The sequence below is a fragment of the Cucumis melo genome, chromosome 9 (genome assembly GCF_025177605.1).
Source record: "Cucumis melo cultivar AY chromosome 9, USDA_Cmelo_AY_1.0, whole genome shotgun sequence".
NCBI lineage: Eukaryota > Viridiplantae > Streptophyta > Magnoliopsida > Cucurbitales > Cucurbitaceae > Cucumis > Cucumis melo.
In genome coordinates, this window is record NC_066865.1 from 21,890,216 (window position 1) to 21,914,889 (window position 24,674).

At 32.3% G+C, this 24,674-nt stretch overlaps 2 protein-coding genes across 3 annotated transcripts; one reads left to right on the plus strand and one right to left on the minus strand.

Annotated features, from left to right (window-relative positions):
* The first annotated feature begins 869 nt into the window (after nucleotides 1–869).
* Nucleotides 870–4,527, plus strand: LOC103482547 (cytokinin hydroxylase-like). Its single transcript, XM_017043349.2, has 4 exons — nucleotides 870–1,244; nucleotides 1,341–1,570; nucleotides 2,660–3,298; nucleotides 3,951–4,527. Exons 1-4 carry the CDS (start codon nucleotides 929–931, stop codon nucleotides 4,383–4,385), a joined length of 1,620 nt encoding a protein of 539 aa, XP_016898838.1. The 5' UTR covers nucleotides 870–928; the 3' UTR covers nucleotides 4,386–4,527.
* A 1,265-nt stretch (nucleotides 4,528–5,792) lies between these two features.
* Nucleotides 5,793–23,911, minus strand: LOC103482548 (tripeptidyl-peptidase 2). 2 transcript variants are annotated; one of them, XM_008438759.3, is made up of 34 exons: nucleotides 23,406–23,911; nucleotides 23,097–23,175; nucleotides 22,942–23,015; nucleotides 22,614–22,723; nucleotides 22,447–22,527; nucleotides 21,844–21,930; nucleotides 21,086–21,228; nucleotides 20,687–20,837; nucleotides 20,453–20,575; nucleotides 20,241–20,324; nucleotides 19,918–20,105; nucleotides 19,257–19,431; nucleotides 19,044–19,165; nucleotides 18,871–18,950; nucleotides 18,323–18,381; nucleotides 18,049–18,203; nucleotides 17,024–17,202; nucleotides 16,799–16,911; nucleotides 16,552–16,722; nucleotides 15,993–16,121; nucleotides 15,797–15,897; nucleotides 15,586–15,703; nucleotides 14,764–14,843; nucleotides 13,342–13,414; nucleotides 12,863–12,948; nucleotides 12,740–12,791; nucleotides 12,194–12,325; nucleotides 12,038–12,109; nucleotides 10,286–10,378; nucleotides 9,469–9,564; nucleotides 8,322–8,420; nucleotides 8,080–8,172; nucleotides 7,290–7,472; nucleotides 5,793–6,051 (listed from the first exon to the last, which is right to left on the minus strand). In XM_008438759.3, exons 1-34 carry the CDS (start codon nucleotides 23,734–23,736, stop codon nucleotides 5,893–5,895), a joined length of 4,071 nt encoding a protein of 1,356 aa, XP_008436981.1. In that variant the 5' UTR covers nucleotides 23,737–23,911; the 3' UTR covers nucleotides 5,793–5,892. The 2 variants fall into 2 exon arrangements, with proteins under 2 accessions (XP_008436981.1, XP_008436980.1); XM_008438758.3 differs by having other exon boundaries at nucleotides 22,444–22,527; nucleotides 23,406–23,878.
* Nucleotides 23,912–24,674: the final 763 nt, after the last annotated feature.

Here is a 24,674-nt window from a genome sequence, read left to right on the forward strand (position 1 = left end):
CAACTCCACGATAATCTAAAAATATTTTAGTATAGAAGAAATCTAGCTTGTAAACTATTTGACACAATTAAACAATAATTTTGATCATGTTTTATGTTTAGAGATTCAAATTCTTTTACCCTTATATTTATTGATGCCTTCAAAGAAGTAGTACAAATCGTCACCATTTTATCGATCTATATTCCCTTCCATTGAGAAGAGAGACAATAATACAAATATTTTACCCACGTATGAAGCGTTCAAAATTTTATATTATACATGTGAAGAGCTAAATGTTTGTTTTAGACAAGGAAAAAAAAATATGTATAATTTGATTCTAACATATAGACAACAAAATAGTCCTCAAAGTACTTTAATTTTCAACTTTGAGGAACCAAGAAATAGACAATTAAAAAATTAAGGTTGAATATGTGTAGGGACTTTTAAACCTATGATTTAGACAAGCTAGCTTGGGTACATATACATATATATATATATATAAAAGGTCAAACAAAAAATAAATATATAATATATGGTTTAGACTTTATTATAAACATTATATAATGACGATCATATATAAAATAAAGTTGGAATTAGGTAAGAATTGAAACTTTATACCCAAAAGAAAAAGAAAAACTTTCACATATTTTTCCATTTTAGATATAATTAAAAAAAGTTTACAAATATATATTCTTCTCCCCCACAAAAGGGTCAAAATGCTGGACTTGAAATTCAAAAAAAGATATTTGTTGAAAATGTCTTCTTCAAATTTAATTAATACTTAAAAATTCCCAACATATATTATTTTTTATTTTAATCTCAAAGTACATATGGTACTATAAATACCCATAAAATTCCATTTTTTTTTCAAACATCAAACAAAGGGGAATTTGAGATTATTTCATTTCTTTTTTCTCTATAGAGAAGAGAGAGAGAGAGAGAGAGAGAGATGTTGGTTGAGATATTTGAAGGTATTGGGTTAGTGATTTTTGGTTTATTTATTTTGTTTGTTTTGAGGGTATTGTTCTGTTGTTGGGTTTCACCATTTTTAGTACATAAAAAGCTTAAGAGAAATGGGTTTAGAGGTCCAACCCCATGTTTTCCTCTTGGAAATATCAGTGAAATGAAAATGAAGATGAAAATGAAGAATGTAAACAACCCTAATAGTACATTTGAAGATTCCTTCTCTCATGATGATCAACTAATTACTCACAATATTCATTCGACCGTCTTCCCGTATTTTGCTCGGTGGCAAACTACGTACGGTAAGCCTTCTTATATAAGAAAGAAACTGACACATTATTATATTATTCGTTCTTCTTCGTTAATTTCATGATGAATTATTGTCTATGTTATCGCAGGAAAAGTATTTACATACTGGTTGGGGACAGAGCCATTCTTGTATATAGCAGACCCAGAATTTGTGAAGATATTATCAAAAGAAGTAAAAGCAAAGAATTGGGGAAAGCCATCAGTGTTCAAAAATGACAGGAAATCAATGTTTGGAAATGGTTTGGTAATGGCTGAAGGAGATGAATGGGTTCGCCAAAGACATATCATCACCCCTGCATTTAATCCTTCCAACTTGAAGGTTCGTTTTTCATTAAATCCGTTGAAAATCACTTTGAATCTTTAAATTTTCAGAGAAATTATAACCATTTAGTTGATGGATTTGGAATTGTCCATTTAGGTTTTTGTATTTTTAAAATTGTGATCATATCTTAGTCGTTGAATGCCGACTTTTACAAATTTAATAATATCTATCTTCGAATTTTAAAGCAGTTTAGTTTTATTGGAAAAAATCTTATCATATTTAATTAATTTTGATCGATTTGGTTATTTTAAGTTTTAGGTTTAACAATAACGAAACTTGATTATCTTTTAATTAATTATCAAACTACTTTTATTATATATTTTTTTTATTAAGTGTAGAAACTAAATCGTCTCCAATCAAAGTTTAAAGATTAAATTGTTATATTTAAGAAAGTTTGGCTAGCAAAATTTGGAAATGTATTATTATTCAAACTAACACCTTTTTTTCTACTTTTTTTTGTTGAGAAGATGCTAAAAGGGCATTTTCAAAATTGTAGGAATGCACTTATGGATATATTTCTTTATTTATTTTGTCGGTTTTTTCAGTTTTTAAAGGGTTATTTTTATATAACAAAACGACTAACTTATTTATAAATATATAACAAAAATTTATACGCACCTTTAAAACACATCACATCCAAACGTACATATAAGTATATAACTATATGCATGAATAAATATTGTCACGTGTTCTTCATTTTCTTAAGTTTTTTATATTCTTTGACCCTTTCAAACGAACACATTAATATTGGATAATTGAAGCATGAAACCCTCGATAATAGTTAAATATATATCAATATTTTTTAAAAAATGTACAAGTATAACAAAATATATCAATATCGTATATGTATTGTTGATAGCATTTTATTAATGGTAAATTATCACATATATAGATTCATGCTAGTTTACATATAGGATATTGAGAATTAAATCTAATTTTTTTCTATGTCCATCCACAACAAAATTTGCAATGCGTTTATATTTAGTAATATTTTGAGTTTTAATTCTATAATTGGCAATGTTTATTTATTTTAATCAAACTTCATTTTAATTAATTTTATATAATACTATTGACAAAATAAAACAGGCAATGGCAAGCTTAATGGTGGAGTCCGCCACCAAGATGGTGGAGAGATGGGCTAACCTCGTCATCTCCGGCAACCCTCAAATCGAAGTCGAGCAAGAGATAACTTCCACCGCCGGCGAAATCATTGCCAAAACCAGCTTTGGAATCCATCATGAAAGCGGCCGACAAGTCTTCAACAAACTCCGCCAACTCCAAATCACTCTATTCAAAACTAACCGCCTTGTCGGCGTCCCCTTCGTCGGGCTTTTAAACGCCGCCAAGGCACGGGAGGCCAAACTTCTCGGGGAGGAAATTGACGAGTTGTTTCGGTCGGTGATTACGGAGAGGAGAGAAGATGCGGTGGCGGAGAGGACGACGACGGAGCAGCAGAATGATCTTTTGAGTTTGCTTTTGAAAGAGAGTAGTGGTGGCGGAGGAGGAGAAGAAGGGAGGAGGCTGAGCACGGCGGAGCTGATTGATGAATGTAAAACGTTTTTTTTCGGTGGACATGAAACGACGGCGTTGGCTTTGACGTGGACTTTGATGCTATTGGCTGTTCATTCTGAATGGCAAACAATATTGAGAGAGGAAATTAAAGAAGTTTTTGGTCATAATTTACAAACTCACTTTGATTTCACTAACCTTTCTTCACTCAAAAAGGTAACCAATTAACACTTTTTTTAATTAATCCTCCTTTTAATCTTTCATTTTTTTTAATTCTAATTTAAAATATTTACTAATTTTTTAATCTGTAATGTATTTTAGTTAAATTCTAAAAACAAGTTTTTAAAAATTACTTGCATAAATTTTGAAATTAAGTTAATAAGGTAAGCACCCCTTCTACCTAAATTTGAGAGAAATTTCAAAGATTCTAAAATCACTTTTTTTTTTTATTGTTATTCTTTTAAAATGTAAAAGTCAGATGAGATGAGGCTTTAAAATTTCATTAAACAAAAAACAATATATTCTTTCTCTTTTGATCTTTCAAAATTAGTGTTTTAAATGAGAATAATATCTATGAACTTAATCAATGTTTTTTAAAAATAAACTAAATTGTTAAAATTAACCTCTCTAACTTATTTTCTTTCTAAATTAAATTAAAAAAGAAATATGCTTGCATAAATACTTAAAAATATTCCTAAGTCTTTTAAAAGATATAATATTAGAAACTCAACCCTTCATAAATACTTCAAAACTATTAGAGCAAAAATTCATTAGAGTATTCGACAAAAGAAATACTATTATTGGAATAGCAATTGTTGTTTTTGGTTGGGTGGTAGTAATCAATAATCTAACCCTAAAATTATTGCAGATGGGATGGGTGATGAGTGAGGTCCTACGTTTGTATCCATCGGCTCCAAATGTACAAAGACAAGCAAGGAAAGACATTATAATTAATGGACTCACAATCCCTAATGGCACCAACATGTGGATTGATGTTGTATCCATGCACCATGACCAAGCTCTTTGGGGTCACCAAGTCAATGAATTTCACCCCGAGAGGTTCCGAAACGACACTGTTTCGGGAGGTTGCACACACAAGATGGGTTATTTGCCCTTTGGCTTTGGAGGAAGAATGTGTGTTGGTAGGCATTTGACCTTTATGGAGTATAAGATTGTTTTGACTCTTATTTTGTCTAGGTTTTCCTTCTCTTTGTCGCCAGATTATCGACATTCGCCTTCTATAATGCTCTCGCTACGACCTGCCCATGGTCTGCCTCTCGTTTTCCGGCTACTCGAAGATTAAATCTACAAAAAATGAGTTGTGGAGTAGGTGGTTTACTAATTGTTGGATTTGAAATCATGATATGGAGTCGTAGAAGCTTTATCCAACGGTGTAAAATTAGCAATTAAATTGTGGGAGTGACCTTTTCTTCCATTGTTTGATCTCCTAGATTAATGGAGGTTTGTAGTCCTAACTTCTTAAAAGGCAAAAAGGCCTTGTTCCATTGAAATTAGAGAGCTAGGTAGAGCTAGGTTATGGTTAATCGACTTTGAGATTAGTTTTTCTTTTTCCTTTTGTTATTGTATTTGTTCCTTTTGTGCCAAAGATGTGAATGTATTATATCTTTATAGTTCAATAACAGTAGAGTAAAAATTGAATTGTCAATCTTCTAAGAGTTTCTTGCCTATTGAAATGTTTAAATTTGCTATAAACATACAACGAACAATGCAAAAAAAAACTATACCAACTCAACTTTTGAAAAATCAGACATCCCATCATCTACTTTGAAAGAATTTGGCTTCAATACAATTTCGTAAGTAGGTAAATACATGGCTGTTTTTTTAATAAAGAATTTTATAGCAAAATAAATCAAAATATTTATAAAATATAGTAAAATTTTATATTCAATCAATGATAAACACTTTATGGACGAAGTACAAAGTGATAAAAGCCAATAGAAGTTACTTATTATTGATAAAATCTAAAATTTTACTATATTTTGTAAATATTTTCAGTAAATTTGTTATTTACTATGGTTTAAAAAAGAAGAAGAAAAGAAAGAAGAAAGTCCTTTTACTCTTATAACATCCTAATTTTCTGAGATTCAACTAACCGAAGTTTGGAGACCATTGAATAGTGGTTTATGATTTGGGAATATAAACATGAAATTAGATGGGTAGAAATCAAATTTTGCTTTTGCATCTTTGATTATTTGAGTTGGCTTTTCAACTTTTCAATTTTCAACTTTGTTTAACGAATCAATGAAGCTTTGAATAACTTGGTTTTATATAATCTTTTTCCTTTCATGTCTGATAATATCATCCATACAAGAGGACTTCTTCGAGATTGAAAACCTGAACTTTTAACCTTTATTTTTATTTATGTTTTCATATTTTATAAATAGTTCTAATGTTTTGTTATTTTAAAAAATGTATACTAAAATAATTTATCTTTAATAAAGATGAAAAAAAAAGTAAGAAACCAACATAAATAGAGTGAGTGAAATTCCATCCAAAGGTAAAATTTCTGGGAAAAAAATGTTCCAACTAATGATGGCACGATCCATCCTTAAACTTGATTATAACGAGATATATGTTTATTTATATCTTACATCTTATACAACATTACCATTTCATGAACGTCCAATAATATGGATTTTTATGCCATTTGCTTCACATCATAATCTTAAAGGACCCAACATAAACGAGAGAAAAAAAAAACGAGATTCCATTTATTTGGGGAATATAACAAAAGATAACAAATCCAATAATTTATTTGGGCAATGTAACTAAAAATTGGACAAAGACTTTTAAAATAGAGGAAGGCCTGAAGGAAAACGTACATGCATCCATTGCTTTTCATATGATACCAAATGAGACCAACCAATCTCTTCAAGCAAAGACAACTTCAGTTCATAGAGTTTCTTCTTGGGAGGTTCTCCACCATTTTCAATAACATCATTGACTACCTGTTGTAACAACTTAAGTTTAACATCAGTATAAATTCAACAAGCCCTTATGATTATTCAACAAAGAAGAAAACATGACAAAAATGAGACTCAACTACCTTAGTGAACCCCAGCCGCTGCGGCCATTAAGTGAAAAAAAAATAAGATGACAAACAAACTGTCTAAGAATGTCCTTGATTTGTTTGTAACCATTTGGTTCTTAGATTTTAGATTTTGAAAAATCAAGCCAATAAACTGTTAGCTACTTAAGCTCCTTGTGGAGGAGCAAAGGCATCTCATATTACCTCTCTGTATTTACCTATTTTCTACTGATACAAGATAAACTAAGTGTTCAACGTACTTCAACCCTCTCAATCTGGAGATCACTCGGTAGCACTATTAACTCACCAAAATATTGTTGGCTTCTTCCCTACTCACTGTATTTATAACCAAACATCCCTAACAAACTATTTACTAATATAAATATCCCTCTAATAACATCCCTATCAAAACCGAACCAAACTTTAAAAAAGAAATTGGAATTTTAAAAATTTGTTTTTGGAATTTGGAATTTGGTTTAGAATGAAAACTATTATAAAAAGTTGAGAGAAAATAGATTTAGTTTTCAAAAACAAAAAACGATATATGAAAACCGAAAAAACCCGAGGGTTAGCAAATGGAACCTAAAAAGTAACAATTTACTCCAGCTGCAAATAATCTTGGATAGAGGAATATGGCAATTCTACTTTGTGGCACAAGACCATAAAAAAGTTCTTCAAACTTGGTCGAAATAAATAGTTAAATATAAAATTCTGAAAACTAGAAACAAAGTACCTTCTATGTCTGAATCAGATAATTTTAGTTAATTATTTTGATTGGAAGCATTTTTAATTATAGAAAAATAAACAAAAATATTTATAAGCTATAACAAAATTTTGGATTCTATCAATTATAGAAATTGATAAACTTTTATCAGTGTTATCAATGTCACTGATAGAAGCATATCAATGTCTATCAATGTCTATTATTGATAGAATCTGAAATTTTGCTATATATTGTAACTATTTTATCAAATTTGCTATTTTGGATAATTCCCCTTTTATTATCTAAATATAAATTATTGATGGTATTAAGACTATGCTTTTATAGGGGTGGAAGTTCATCAAGATCAAAGTCCGAATAAGTGTTAGGTTGAGACCTCATCCAAACACAATGTTACCAAAAAGAAAAAGAGAAGAAAATAGCAAGAGGAAGTATACCTTCAGAGCTGTACCTAGCCTCCCACAGCGCTTCTCGCGCAACACCGCAAGAGTTCCAAACTTAGAAGACTTGACATCTACCCATTTCCTTAGTTCTTTGAAATTCTCTTCGAAAGAATCCTCAGACTTCCCAACATCTTTTGCATCTTCTCGAACAAGTGTCGAAGTACTCTCAACCTTGCTCTGTCAAAGATAGATTTGTTCTATTGTTCATCCCAGAGTAGGTTATGTTGTTAAATGTTACTTTCATATAGGTAACCAAACGCACACATTTTGAAATTAAACAACCTCAATCTTCAACGACTAAAATTATTAGGTTAAAGTTAAGTAGTTAACTGACTGATAAAATCTCTTTTCATGCCTCTATCGCATGTAATATCAAAACGTTGGTTGGATTCACATTACCTAATACATAAAAATATTGATTATAAAATAAGGTGTAAACAAATATACAGAAAATTGAAGTTAGGATTTCCCATTTTTATGCCTAAAAAAATTTCTCTAGTCCCCAAAATCTGCTCTAACGAAGAATTGACATTCAATTGTCAATGATTCTTTAAAGCCCATCAAATATAGCATACGAAATAAATAGAAAGAAAATAAACTGTTAATATGCATCTTAATATGCATGTTTAAAGATGACATATTATGGTTTTACAAAAATGGTTGAGGTAATTTTACATTCTGAAAGCAAAACAAATTTGTTTTAATGGTTATATTTTTCAAATCAAAGATATCATGAGAACCTTCTGTTACTATTTATTAGAAAGAAAAAGTCACAATTTCAAACCTTTAAAGACTCAATTTCTGCCAAGACTAGCCCTTTTTGGTATAGTGCCTCTGCCAATTGATCGCGGGTAGCCTCCATCTTCTTCTTGATTTTCTGTGATTGAGAGAAGGGAAGACAGCCGAGATCTATTTACTGCTCAACATAAAACCTAAATACTACTGCTTTTACTCAACTTCTTTTAAATGTAAATTAAATACGTAAAAAAACAAATTTGAATAGTCAACACCATTGTAGTAAGTTACCTCCACGTCTTCATCTTCGGGATCATTTTTCAGTGCAAAATACCTGGCCAGCTCATCTCTGTCTATGCTATCAACTACCTCGTTTGCAGCATCAATGACCTATGAAAAGTACTCATTTGTGAAAGATTGTGTCATTTTTTTAATACTATGTTATTTATACTAAATTGTTTTATATTCTAGTTGAGATTTTCCAATGGCGATACATCAGTAATTATATTTTAAGGGTAGTCGTTCAATTGTTTACTTATATTTGAACTATTTAACAGTATGAATAGGTTAGGTCATTACGTTGTGCATCTATTATGAAGCATTTATCAACAATTGTCGATCTCAATTTTCCCTTTATCTTTGCACATGGGATATATCATAGCAACACCTCATAGGATTAGTTTCAAAACTTATCGAGATGGTGAAGTTAGGCTACACAATAGGCAGAGTATCTCATAAAAATTTGTACAACAGAAATAGGAAAAAACAAGACACGAAATGGATTTGGATGATCTATTAACTAATGTAGTACGGAAACAAGATTGGAAAGAGATCAGCATATGTTCTAGCCTCTAGGATAAAAGACTTGACTCTTGACATCCTTTCCAAACATGATAATATGATATTAAATCGCCACAACCCATGAGCTTACGCTTTTTGGTTGATTGGTGATTTAAAATGGTATTAGAGCAAAAAATCCCGAGTTCAAACTCAAATGAAGTAATTTCTTCCCTGATTAATATTAAATTCTACTAGTTGTGCCTTTAATAAATTTTCAACCTACAAGTGAGAGGAAGTGCTAGATTACTGATATAATGTAAATTTTACCCTAACTCAAGATCTTAAGCTTTTGGCAGATCAGACTAACACTTCTTTTATTCAAATGAGGAATTCCTTGCGCTCCCCCATTTTGTCTCTTTTTTTTTTCTTTTTTTTTTTCACATATTCTTTTATCCAGGGTAAAACGTTTACTTCGTTGGTGAAATTATCATATAAACACGCACTCAAATGCAAAGATGCAACAAACGTCAATCTCACCTCTTATAACTATAGTGTTGCCAATAGAATAGATATGACATGACTTCAGTTAGATTTCCTGTTTTTTAAATCCTTTCTTTTTTCTAAAAGATCCAAATGATTTTTATTAATATCCACTTACCTCTTCATCATGGCAGCTTCTGTCCTCAATATTTCTTTGAGAAATCAAACCTTCCAATACTTTTGAAAGCAGTGGAGTGTAGTTTGGATATTCGCTCTAGCAAAAAATAGTAGCAATATCGGTAAAAGATGTTAGTAACAAATATGTAGAAATCCAACCTGATTAATAAATCTACACAGATATTTTTACATAAAGATCCTTGACATCATGTTGCATAAGATCAGTCCAAGCGAGATCGTTGTAAAAGATGCTTCCTAAGCAGTAGGATAAACCTAGTTATTACGCTAGACACTAGCAGACATCATCTTTCTAGGATGGGAAAGAGAACTTTTCATTGATTTAATAAAAAGAGTAATGCTCAAAAATACAAGAAACTGAATATTTCAAAGAAAATACGAAGATACATAGATTAGCAAGGAGAAATGAAAGCATTCCAATTAATTAGAATACCTCCATATGGAGTAATCATCAAAAGCATTGGATTGAGAGCACCATGATGAAAATTAATCATAACACTTAAAATTGAAGTTTTAATTTTCTCATCACTGATTATTTAAATTTCACAATATATTTGTAATCCTCTAGATTACTTAATTTGTAATACTCAAAAAATAATTATTATTTGTACAATTTCAAATCACATTTTAAAAGGAGAAGTGATAAATCTTACTATCGTATCAATTATTAATTTAAATTTCAAAAAATACTCGTAAGTCACTAGTCTTCTTAGACAATAGACAGTAATTTCAAACAGAAAACACAGAACAATCCCCATGCTGAAAATATTTTAAATAACGTTGAAAAAACAAGTTTGAACCTTAAGGGATGAGCACAACTTCTTCCATTCTGAAAACTCTTCATCACTTTCTGGTTTTAGGCTTGAAAGAAATTTGATCTTTACATCACGAACCTGACCAAGGGAAGGATAAAAACACCAATTACTTGTGGAAGATGATTAAAATTATCACCAATCTCAAAAGCATTGTTAGAGGAAGATAAAAGGAAAGATAAGACACGGAAAGGGAAGGCTATAAATCCCCCCCCCCCCCCCCCCAAAAAAAAAAAAAAAAAAGAGGAAATACATACACATATGTATGTGTGTGTACAGTGTATATATAGCATGTCTGTGTGTGTGTATATAAGGAAACATAACTTTTCATTGAAATATTGAAATGAGACTAATTCAAAAGTACAGTGAACCAGAAGGAAAAATAGACAAAAAGGAAAAAAAAAGAAAAGAAAAAGAAAACATTCTATAAAGGATAAACAAACAAATAGACAAAAAAGAAGAAGAAGAAGTAGAAAAAAAAAAAAAAAAAAAAAAACATTCTATAAAGGATAAACAAACATATTCCAGTTACCACACATATTCAGAAATCTGAAAAATGATTAAATACATCAATATAATAAAAAGGACAAGAAGCCTACTTGCCTTTTAATCTTGTCCATAATGTATTTTATAATTTTAATGTCGGGGTGGGGGGTCCTCTCAACCCCTTGCCTTTAGGCTGTATTCCTCTTTTTCTTTGATTGGGATATTTCTCTGTTTCTTACCAAAATAATAATAATAATGATAATGATAATAATAATTTTAAAGGTCATTTTCAAATATAGCAAAATGAAACCAAAATATTTACAAAATATAGTAAAATTTTATAAATTCTATCAATGATAGACACTGATAGACTTCTATTAGTGACACTACTGACACCGATAGAAATATATCAATGTCTATCATTGATAGAATATAAAATTTTGCTGTATTTTGTAAATATATTTAGCAGCTTGCTATTTATAATATTTTTCCTAATTTTAATATATATCCAAGCATACCCAAGGCTTGTCATGGACACATTTGAGAGAAAAAAAGTAATAATGAAATATTAGACATGTTTTATTTCATATCAAACATGTGTCCAGAGAATGCCCCGATTAATGTGTGCCCATGCTTCTTAGATAGAAATAAACAAAGTAGCTTTTGCACATTGCAACAAAAAGAAAATCTTCTATTTATAAGGATGAGAGAATATTATTTAGTTGAAAATTGCCAACTTGAAAGCCAGGAAAAAGGACAAAGTAGTACTATCAACAGTTTAAAGAAAGAATGGTGAAGCTAGTAAAAAACAACATTTTACTTCTTTTATTGATTAGTAAAACTGTAAAACGATTATTTGCAAGTGGATACCCAGCCTTTACCTATAGGCTTCCATAATTTAAGAGATTGATAGAATAAAAATATTGTTTCTAACAGAATCAAACGAAATGTCATACAGACAACCTCTAACCTCACCTACAGATGAGGGAGAATTCATCTCGAAAATGGTGACATAAGTTATACGACAAATAATAGTGTTTTTTTCTTTCATATATGTGAGTGTCTGGACCTGTTTACATGTACCTCGACTAATTTCACAAGGCAACCCACCTAACCCTATAACATTTGGGTGTCAAAGAAACTCACAGGAAATTAATTACTAGATAGATGGTCACCATGGATTGAATCCATGGATGCTTAGTTAGTTATTGAGACTCTGTTTGACAGATTAGTGTTATATAATCTTATGCATACCTCTTCTATTAGACGCTCAGAAATTGTCTTCGTCAAGGCTGGAGAAGAACCTTTACCCTTGTCTTCTTCAGGCTGCCAAAAAATACACAAATTTTTTTAAGGTTACGTTCAGAGTTTGATTGAAGGGGACAAACATGCTAGGGTAAAGCAAACAACCTTAGTTGGTGGCACTACGAAGGAGATTTGATAATATGCAGGCATCTTCCGTGAACTTTCCTTACTTGAACTAACAATGCCTAGTTTTGCATACGAGATTGCTCCCAATAGAACCGATCCTTGAGGAGAATTCTGAAATGAGTAAACAAATATTTTATTTATTTATTTCAGAAATTGGAATTGCAGGAACTAAAAATAAATAAATAATAAGCCATTTGCTCTCTTTTAATTTTTAATATATCAATGAGCAGGCCATATTAAGTGCACCACCAATAGTCTCACGGGACAACACATCTAACCCTAAAACATTTGGGCTTCCTCTGTAGGTTATAAACTCTTATGTCGATGACTACTATGAATTGAACTCACGACCATTTGTTGTCTTCTATAGTTGAAATTTTCCTTCCGTATGTAATTACTCTCTATGAAATCTTCCATACAAAAGCCCCTCCAGCATATTCAGGGATTCTAGGTAGCCAACTCAACAGACTGATGTAAAGTATTCAGTACTTATCGAAAATAATGAAATAAAAAATATAATCTTACCTTAGGGAACTTATCTTTTGGTGGTGGGCCTATATAGAAGGCTTCCTTTTTCCTACCAAAGAAAATGCATCATGAGTATTGAACATTGCAATAGAACAAAGGGAAAGTTTCTTGACAACATACCCAGGAACTAAAACTGAGGATTTGTAAGCAGAATTCCCTATCATAGGACCATCGGGTTGAGAGAAAAAGTTCAATTTAATAGTATCCTATATTCAAATCAAATAAGCATACTGTTCAGTGTAATAGCATTGAAGTAAATTTTCATCTACATTAAAGTCAAGCAACAAGATAGCACAATAAACGAATATATACTAATAATACATGCCAATAGTTCATTGTTGGCTACAACTCAGACAAAGTTCAAAAGGCAAAGATGGTTATTCTATTTGATGACAAACAAATCTGACAATTTCCCAAAAATGGAAGAGAGATTGCAGAAGGCACGAGTAACAAATAAGTGAAATTGTACTCCTAAGAGAAGTTCTAACAGAAATTTCTCTGCTTTCTACAGAAAGACAGACATCAAAAATCAAGATGGCAATTTGTGGCATCCATACAAACAAGCAAACATAAGTTCTTAAAAACTTTTAACATGTTACCTTATCCTCCAATTTTCTTTCTATAAACACCACCAACTGCTTCATTTTTTCCAAACATTGGACATCCTCGTGCCTGAAAATCAGGAAAAATTCTAAGATAGAGAACATTGTAGGACTTCAATATAATTGAACCATTAGCAAATTCTAAGCTGTAAGCATGAAAGAATTAAGTTCGATTTTGAAAAAATAACATAGTGTTCTACTGTTCTTCACAAAGATTGGTGTTAAAAAAAATGGGCACAAATTTGGATGGTATCAAATTTCTCCACTAATAGTTATTTCTCAAAGTTCATGGCCATTTCCTATAATCTAGCCGAGATTTTCTTATAGACTAATGATTATACAGTGGTCATTCTTAAAGTATTCGAACGTCATCTTCTTTCTATGCCATAGCCAATAAAATCCTTCTATATCTTTTAAGTTTTCTGATCTTATTCATTTACTTAACTTTGTATGTTCTTAGCGAAGTATAATTTGCATTTGTGTTAAATTTACATAATCTGAAAATAAAATAATTTGTGTGCCCAACATGCAAGTTTGTGTTCTTGTCTTTTAGAAATTGGTGTGCCACGTATTTGTATCATGGTTCATGACATGTCCATGCTCCTTAGGTTGCACCAATAAAATTCTCATTTGAATTGCATAAATTCTTTTGCAATTCGAAAAAGTTAAATTTTTAAATAATTATATTATAACTTATAAATTATCCATCAATACAAAAATAATTAAAATAATAAGTCTACATTGGCTCATAGAACTAAAAAGTAAAGTACACTAAAATTGACCAAACACTATTTTACTTTCCTTCACAACTGATTTTTCTAAATGCACAACTACCCGCTACAAAATCCCAAACTAATCCTTAATCAGACATGTATGGCGCCCAACTTGATGTAGAGCATCAAAGTCACTTTCTTAAGTTATCCCTTCTACTTCCCCATTATTTTCTTACTTTGTACATTTTTTGGTTACTGGAAGGGTTCTCAACTCTCCTTTTTTCCATTCAATTGTTAGCATCAGTCCACTTTATTTGGAAGTGGTCCATTAAATTATAAGATTATTCAAACTCTAAGAATGTGAAAAATGTGAAAGCTATCCATTTTGCGCAACTTCCCCGTTGTTTTCTTACTTTTTACATGTTTTCCTTTTACTGGGAGGATTCTCAAGTCTCCTTTTTCCCATTCAATCATTAATGTCCACTTTATTTGGAAGTAGTCCATTAAATCTTAAGATCATTCAAATACTAAGAATGTCAAAAATGCAAAAGCTAGTATTGTCCAGGGACTTATCAACCAGATGTTCACAAATCCACAATTGAGAGCAAAACAATGTCGTGGTATTTGCAGAACTTTATCGCAAGCAAAGAGCTGAGTACAAAGCTCAATGGTACAATACAATAATGCCATGAAAACGAACTCATACCTTATATGTAGCTGTAAATTATATTCTCCCTTGGGAAGTTTTTTAAACTTTGGATATGCATCACCCATAGCATAAATACGCTGCATGAAATAAACAAAACAAGTAATTCAGATGATAAAAGTAAAAGAAAAACTGTAAGGCAATCCCATTCCGATATCTATACTTGCTCTGTCTTCTCTCTCTCTCTCTCTGGAAAAGTTTGCCTAATACTTACTCTTATTCAATTTGGTTCGGTTGGATTTTTTTTATATTTTTGTAATACTAGTGGTGTATTAGGAGTTTATACTTGGGGGGAAATGAGTTTAACACCAAAATTGGGGATTGTATCAATTAAAACTTCAAACTAACCATTGTATTAATTTAAACCCTAAACTTTTATGAATCAACTAAAACCCATATTTAGTAATTCATAACTATTTTCAATTGATTCAGCTATAAACCAACTCAATTTGAACTCTAAATTCTCTTCCCAAAATCCTACTAGAGTAGCAAGAAAAATTAGTATGGAATAGAAAATGAAAAAGCAGCTAATTAAATTCTCCCTAACATTAAGATATTCCTGCATGCAAAGGAGTTCCTATATACCAGCAAAAATGATCTATTAAGGGTTTTTTTTCTTCATTTTCCATTTTTCTTTTTTCTTTTAGTTTTGTTTTGTGAAACAATCCATAGGGTTTTAAAAGTGTGAAAGTGGAGAAAGTCAAACTATCTCAAGTATAATTGTGGACTAGGTGGAATTTTCACAAGTATGATTTTTGATCAAATTTAAATGATGAACACAATGTGACATTTCAAGTAACAAGGAAAATGCCGTCAAAGTACCTTATTCGTGTCAGAGATCATATAGAATTGAGACTCAAATTTATTGTCATAGATACGGTCATTAAACAATGGAATAGTAGGTTTCACTTCAGCACCATCTTCTAATTTGAACTTGTAGCTACAAAATGAAAAAAAAAAGTGCATGACATTTGTTTGGCACCAACAATATCTTTATCAAAGAAGAAAATAGCAATCATCACTGTTAACTCACGTCAGTGTCAGTGATAAAATCTGTTTCCCACAAGGCAATCTGTCACGATCCGTAGGAAGTGTGCAAAGTTTGGCTTCACATGGCCGATATGGAACTTTTATCTGCAAATTAGAATGAAGAGGAAAATCACAACATATAGATCAATTTAATTACAGCAACAAATAATTCACCCAACCTAATCACTTCGTTCCCTCACCTTGTCCAGGATGGCAGCAGGAGTAAGTTTTTCTGATGCCAACAAAGCTTCAGCATCAATTCTAACAGGCGCTTCACTTCCATCAAACACTATTTCATCTTTATTGGTACTAACCCCATGAAATGTTAACTAAAAAATTCCATAAACTCAATGTTAATCTTCCCAAATAAGTTCCCCTTTTTTTGATGGTTAAGCTTGCGAGTTAGACATGGTTAGCTTACAACATTAAAATACTAGTGCTTATTTGTAAAAGAGAAGTAGCCAGAGAACTTTCTTCCATTTGGTTTCCACCAATGACAAAAGAAATTGAGAAGACCTAATTTCTTAGTAAGAGAAAAATCTTCTCGTCTCAGTTCTACCTTTTGTTTCAATAAGAGTAAGATATGGCAACGTAAAACTAGAAGTAATTTCATATCATGACTGATGAACTAGAAGCATAAAATTCAGTCGCATTACTTCTGGGTTTTATCATGAAAAAAATCATAGATATAGTTAAAACTAAAAAATCAAACCAAAAGTCGAGATTAGATGTTAAATTATTAATTTACAAACTCACTACCTCAAAATCTACAAGCGATGACTCCCTGCTTCCGATGCCACTTGACCAAAATTGAGCAATTGCCAGTTCCATAGTTTGGCCACCCACAACAGGAAAACAAAAACTTTTGGAAGCAGGAGACGAGAATGTTACCACACTCTCCCACTTCAAAGGCCTTTTCAAGGGCAAAATCTGGAAAATGAAAATACTCATTATTATGACTTATACATAACTTGATATTCTGTATAGTCGCTCATGCTCCACTTACCTGAACCGTGTCAATAAAAAATTTCCTTGTCGTGTCAAATCCTGTAGTTTGTATGGTTGCTTCAACCCAACTAGAACCACGTGGTATCTCTATGAACCTCCGCTCTATATGGCCTAAGGTGGCATATTGAAGAAAATACAGATAGATTCCGTTTAAATATCTTTTTTACAGGACGGTCTACTATTTACTCAGAGTAAGTACATAAATATTGTCGGAAAAATGAACCTGGTAAAAATGACATTCTTGAAAAAGAAACTATTGGAGGGCGATCCACCACAACTACTGGTTTTGTTATAGTTACTGGGATTCTGAATAGAGGACCCCGCCATGGAGCCTTGCAATCAATGCCATAGAGTTCATAATAGTGCAGGCCATCACTAAGATTGGAAGGGTCAACCACTACGCTGAAAAGAACAAATAAGGCTTACAGTCTATCATGAACAAAACACCACTGAATGGCCAAAAGTAGACTTGCTTAACCATTTAAGTGCAGTATCGTCCTTTAGAAAGAAAGGATGCCCATCTTAACAGGTAACTAAAAAGTAATCATCATTTTTTGCACTAGAAATAACTATCTTTTTGTTATTATAGAAAGATTGATGTGATACATAGGGCTGAACGAACTTCAACCGACCAATCAAAACAACGTGAGTCAATCACTTTAAGGGGAGAGCCGGTCAGAGTCGGTTTTTCTGAAATTCAAAACCCACAAGCCGGTTGTGTGAGGTAAGATGAAAATATGAAAAGAACGTACATAACTTTTCCAAATTTGAGAAACCCATGGGAATAAACCATGAAATAGAAATTTAAAATACTTGGTAAGCTGGTAGAACCTATAACCACAAATTACCATGTAATGTAACAGAAAAAAAGGCCAAACAAATGAAAAAAAATTGAAAAGTAAATTTATTAAATTACTCGTTGACCCAAAAGCTTAAGTTGATAGTTGAAGGTAAATTTATTATTATATCATTCTATCACTCTCCCTCTCTTGTGGATTTGAAATATGTAAAAGATCCAACAAATCAAAAATGAATATTAATGGAGAAGGAAATAACGTTGTAGGAGTTAGAACATAGGATTTCTTGAATCACCTACATGTTTAACCCAAAAGCGTAAACAGATGGGTAAAGGTAAATTTAATTTTATATCATCCTAACATAAACACAAATTAAGAAGATTCAAGCTGAGGCAACTGTTGAGAAATACAAAAGCTCAGGAGAGTAAAGGCTTGAAAATTGTTAACTCACTTGAAGCTGCGTCCATTATGTGTGAGAAGCAAATAATCAGGAACAGTGACAACTGTTTTTTCACTGGAATGCAATGCGATACACTCCTCAAAAGGGACCAGCTCTTCTAAGTTATTCGCATCTTCATGAAACTGGGGTTCAATTTGTACTGTCCACTGATAAAACATCACATAATTTATATATTAACTAGAAGTGATAAGTTCAAAAGTCAGAGGTAAAAGTAGTGGGTATGATTTTACTTCTTAAAAGCAGTACAACAAATCAATGACCACACCTCAGAAAGTTGACGGCAGGCACTAGCCTCTCTCAAGTAAATTCCTCGTGTTGTAGGAGCTAAAGTTAAGACATGCAAACCGTAAATATTTAGAAAAAAGAAATATCGAGAATCAAAGCCAAGAAGATAAAAGGTAGTTGTTAAAAAGTAGATAAGAAAGAAATATAAAAGAAAGCAGTAGCCCTGATCCTAGGAAAATGAAATATATGCTACAACATAAATATATTACGTAATACTGTTAAGGAAGGTGACTAAAAAGTGTTTTTTTATAAAATCGACTTCTATTAAGAAAAAATGAAAGAATACAAGGGCATACAAAAAACAAGCCCACAGAAATACCCCTTGAAAATAGGGGTTCCAACTAAGTAAGACGACTAAATGGTGTTTTTGATGCAGCTATCAAGAGGATGATGCATCCTCACAAAACTACGCTTCTCTACCTTTGCTCCTCTCTTGTTTCATCTACCTCTCAATATAGTATAATGAATATATTACCAGATCGTGTCACAGAAAAAATGAGAAATGATATATGAGCAGAATAAACTTACATAATTTTCCAGATTGATTAATCTTCACTTTATACCAAACATAAGGAACATTCTGGGACTTCCGAATATATTCATATGCCCTGAAAATTTGTAAATGATATATCAACTATAACTAGTGTTCTTCTCTTTATTTCTAGCAAATTAGATGGCTGAGCTAGGGCACAAAATCGAACTTGTCAACTTGCATGAGCCCCTGTCCAGTGGATAATTTATCTTCTGGTAAGCAACCCACCGGAATGGTTGTATTCTCGAGAGCCTTCCTCACAAGATATGGGCTCACAGTAATGTTCTCAGCCTGCATGGACAATATTACTCAGTAATCAAGAAATAAATTTTGCCAACCATAACAATAAAAAGATTGTTCACTATAAATTGTAAGGAAGGACCTTCATTGCACTAATGAGTAATGCAATGCCCCCACAGGCAGATGGAGATGCCATAGAGGTCCCATTCATAAGCATTCGTCTTTGTAGGGTCCATGTAGGAACAGGAGCAACAGCAGCACCAGGAGCACTTATACAAACACCAAGATCTCCATCTGCCGTTGGTCCACGACTTGACCTACATCCCACATTTGCCAGTTATGAATGAATCAAATACTGTTGAAGAGTAAAAAGTCTCCTGGTCAAGAAGTGCAACTCGTTCGATTTATAAAACACTATGTTCAACGATATGGTTCAAATACAACAAATTATCCAGGTTATAGACATTAAAGTTTTGAATATAAATTAAAATACTATATATAATAAAAGTAACATCTCAAAAAGAAAATCTAACTAAATAATCCACATGGCCCCACAAAAATCACAGCCACACACACCCAAAAGAAAAGATCACAGCACACCTTCCCTTATTCCTCAAATATTAATTTATTGGCACCCCTTTCCTCCCTTTCCTACATGTATAAAACTTGGTGACTAGAAGTCCATAAACCCAGTTTTCCTTAAAAGTATTTTTCAAATATACGTTATAAAGATTAGTCTTTCAGAGCCCATGTTTTAAAGTCCATAAGCTAGATGTCAAGTTAAAAATCAGGGTGAAAACTACCAAGTATATTCAAGCCCTTCACTTGGAGCTTCAACCACACAATGAGCACCAGCAGCCATCGACGGAGAGACATAGGCACCAACTCCTATAATACTTGAACTTGTACCACCAGGAGCACCAACAGTATTCAAAGCTGGCCCACTATTACCAGCACTGCTCACAAATATTAACCGGTACTTGTTTACCGCCTGCCATTAACGATTAAAAAGATCTATATTGATTAAAATAGCATAAAACTGAAATAAGAGAACCGAAATTTATAATTATACATTCAAAAAATCAGATGACTCATCAGCTTCAATCACTATGTTCAGAATAGTCACCTCATTAACAAGGTCAACAAAGCGACCGTAGTCTGGAAGTAATGTTGGCTCACCATAACTCATATTTATGAGATCACATTTGTGCTGCAAAAATATGAATATTGGACATAATTAGAAAGATTAACTCAAACCAGAAGCTTCATGAGGTCCTTCACAAATAGACAAATATTTCAGCATGGAGAGAGAGGTTCTGAAGTGTAAGCCAAAGCCACCTCCACAGCCGCTATCAATGCTCGAGTCAGCCCTGTTCCAGTCTCCATTGACCCTAAACGTGTGTCTCCAATCTTACAAGATATCAGTTGTGCACCAGGAGCAACTCCATTCAACAAGGGTTCCTAACGATAATCAGAAGTTCAAATCAAAACATGCTTTTAAAAAACAAAACAAACAAAACCATGCATGTCTTTGTCAAACTTTTTCTTTTAAAAGGTTGAGATTTTATTGACCTTTGGATGGAAAGCAGTAGCAATACCAGCAACATGAGTACCATGAGGAGAGCAATCTGTAACTATACTTAAGATATTTCCCTCATCGTACACATTAACGACAAATGTACAAGCATCCAACTTGCTAAACACGCCAAACTTCCTTTCAATCCTGTCAAGTGTCACCATAATTTAGACTAAAATATACCAGCTGCAAAACTGTATCCTCACACAAACTAACCAACAACGGTAAAGGAAAATAGATGCATCTCTTCAAAAGATGAATTGACCACAATCTTGCTGAACTTGATTAAAATAAGTCCATTTATTTATTTATTATATATATATATATATATATATGTCTACAACCTTAATTTAAGATACTTCAGGGGTTGCTTTCTCTTTGAATCTAAAACTTACTTATAATTTGTTAGTGGCACAAAATTGGCAAGCTTTCCAGAGGTAGGCTCGTCCTCAAGGCTTTGTGTATCAAGAGCAACCCTCCATACTTCTCCATCGTGCCAAACAACAGCATCAATGACTGGCCCCTTGTCATCATAGCACTAGCACATAACAAAATACGTGTATAAAAAGATACTAATTTTGGTTCACAATAATCATAAAGAATCCCTGATTAAGCAGTGGTTAAACAAAATTGCTATATAACAATACAACAATTTTTCTCTGTAGTGTTTTATCCTTTACATACTATGGTGACTTATCAACATATTCTGATTTAAGTTGTATTTCTTTTACTTACATTATGTTGTATTTGTAACTATTCATTAGCTATTATTTTCATAATATTTTTTATCTAAACTAAGCTAAATTTTCTATATATGAGTATGCATGTATGTATACACATACCTATACACACACGTAAACCACAGACTTGGCCTAATTTCCCAAGAAACCACCATATAATATAATATTATATAATATAATATAATATAATATAATATAATCTCTCATAAATTTATAAATTTTCTTTAACCCTAACCCCAAGTTCAGATTACTCCGTTCATCATCTCTTAATGATATGGAATTTTAACTCCATTTTCATTTTTTATGAAAGTAATGAGTTGATCAGTTCACCAATTTCATGGTTACAAATTTTTTATCACACATGAGACAGAAGTTTGGAACAATAACACAAATTACCTCAAACAAATACTTACATCAGCTTGTTTTTTAAGAATATCAATTCGGTATTGGAGGTCCTCACGAATTCTTTTCAGATTTGGGTCCTCCACCTTGGTGTGTTTCTAAAACATGGATGTTATTAAAGCAATTATCAAGAGTACAAATAAAATTGGCAACCAGTGAAAATGCGCAATTGTGCAATTTTGAGGAGTTAATAACAACCTAGAGCAGCCTCTCAACTTGGAAATATTTCGACGAGCTATGTGTTTAAAAAACTTTTACATAAAATTAAATAAGCCAACTCTACCAAAATACCATGGTGAACTTTGGCATGCAAGAAAAATGCTTTGAAAAAGGTTTAGAAAAACAAAAAACATAAAACAAATGAAAACAACAGACGAAAGATAAAGTAACAAATAATAAGCACATAAAAGTAAATATTTAATAGGTAAAAATTTCATCAAATGATTGAATAATGAGCATAAATGTTTGAAATTAAATGACTGTTTGGAGTGCAGAACCTTAGTAGCGCTACTAATGCTAGTACAAGCACTACCATTTTTATGCTTCGCAGCCTCATACTAAATTTAATGGAAGTTAACATAAGATGGTGAAAATTGGAAGGTATTGCCAACAACCTGATCAAACTCATCAAGAACCTTAACAGCCTTGGCAATCTCCTCCTGATTCTTTTCATCCCAATCCTTCTTTCTCTCTTTCTGTTCAGTAGAATAATGTACAAATTTAATGTGAACTAATTAAGTCATGTGTATAACTCAAAAACAAGCAAAACTAATATTCTTACCTTCAAACGAGAAGTCAACGTGTCTGTAAATAACTCATAAACAAATTTACACCCCACATGCCACTCACCAGAAGGGTTCTTCCACGAAGAATTGATAACCAAAGAAGCCCCTAACCAGAGTGAAATAGAAACATTACAGAACAAGTTTGATCACGAGAGACAGAGAATAAAAAAAAGGAAGGAGGAAAGAAGGAAATATGCTCCATCCACCTTCCAGTTCCAAGAAGTTAAATAGTTAAACAGCCAAAGTAACAGTTGACTATTTGGGAAAAGAAAGGAGAACAATAATAAAAACCATTGGCTGATATACAAAAATATTGGCATGAACCTGAAGCTCCAATAATGCAACCATCTTCATCAGCCTTCACCACCTTCGAGGTATCAACATCGCCACTCCCCGTACTGACATTATTGCATTACAAATTAATATAAACAAACTAAACTGGTAAGAATTAAGAATATGCAATCCTAATCCCTTCATACCAATCAAGAATATCCAATATCTTAGGCTTTCCATCTGATGTCACTTGTAATCCCGCAGCAGCAGGGTCAACACCACTATCTGAAAAGAAACATCAGTAAACAATACTAAATAACAAAAAGAAATGTTGCTTAAGCAACGAAATGATGCTAGAAAGAAAACAAAAAAAGAGAGAGAGAGAGAAAGAGAGAGAGAGAGAGAGAGAGAGAGAGAGAGATAATCTCAAATCCAACGCATAAAAACAAATCAAGGCAGATCATCTATTTCTCCTCTTCGTCATTAACACAAGCCAACAAACAATCACAACATACCAAAAATCGCAATAAGAACACCACGGCCATCGAACTCAGGATTAGCCTCAATGAAGCGATCAGCAGCAATTTCTTTCTTAGGCATTAAAGAGGCCAAGAAGGAGGATTCAGTGAGACTGAAGCCGGAGAAAGCACCACCATTAACGAGGTCGTCGCCACCGCCAGCAGAAGGCATTGCCTTAAAACAAAATCGTTTTCGAAGAACAGAGCTATGGACTACTGAGGTAAGAAATGGAATGGAAGGAGGAGTGGGAGAAGGAAGTGAAAGAGAAGAGAACGGGAAGAGGGAGGGCAGAATGGGGAACTTAAGTAAAAGCGGTGCATTTTGCATGAGAATGGGAGGGTGTTTTGGTAAATTTGAATGGTCGTTAAGGTACGGCGGCGGAGACGGAGGGACAGGTGGTGGAGGGTGAAAGGGGCGGTGAGGATAACGAGAGTGGAAAGGGGAATGTGGATTAGGGAGAGGTTGGAACCCACGTGCGTGGTTATTGAGTTTTTATTGGTTTTGTCGACGGTGAGTCATTAAAAAGTATCTATTCTTTATTTTTATTAATTTATAAAGTTGAAATAACTTTGAGTTCTTTGACAAAATATCTCTTTCCACTTTTTCTCCCTTTTTTTCTTTTTAATTTTCTTTTTCTTATACTTTGACTGCATAACTTAACAAGTGTTATAATAAAGTCTCCTTTTGCAATGCAGTCATAATAGTAATTATTTTGAATTTGAGAAAGTATTTAGAATATTTGAGAGTTTGTAAATTATTGAAAATTTAGTTCCTAATCCCATTTTCTTCAACTACACAGATCAGAAAAAGTCATGGATATAAGTTCTAAAAATATTTAGAAAATAGATTGACACTTGTTATTTTTTCAATAATTTGGTTAATTGTGTATTTGAAATAATTTCTTTCTATTTTTTAAATAATAGATGATGTTTTGTAAATTACCATATTTGTTTGAACCAATAATTTATCTTACACATACCCACCAATGGTATTACTTTTCGTCTATTTTGTTGCTTTTTTTACAAATGGAAGGGGAGAAGATTTAAAATGAAGCTTATGTGCTAAACTCATCTAATTTATTGTTAATATTTTAGAAGTATTTTCAAAAACTAAATAAGTTTCAAAAGACTAGTTTTGAAAGACCTTGCTTTCTTTTTTTGAAAAAAATTAAAATATATAGGTAAAAAGAAAAGCAGAAGAGTTAATTTAAATAACAAAAATTCTACAAATATTACACTTTTATCGACTGTCATCTATTAAATATT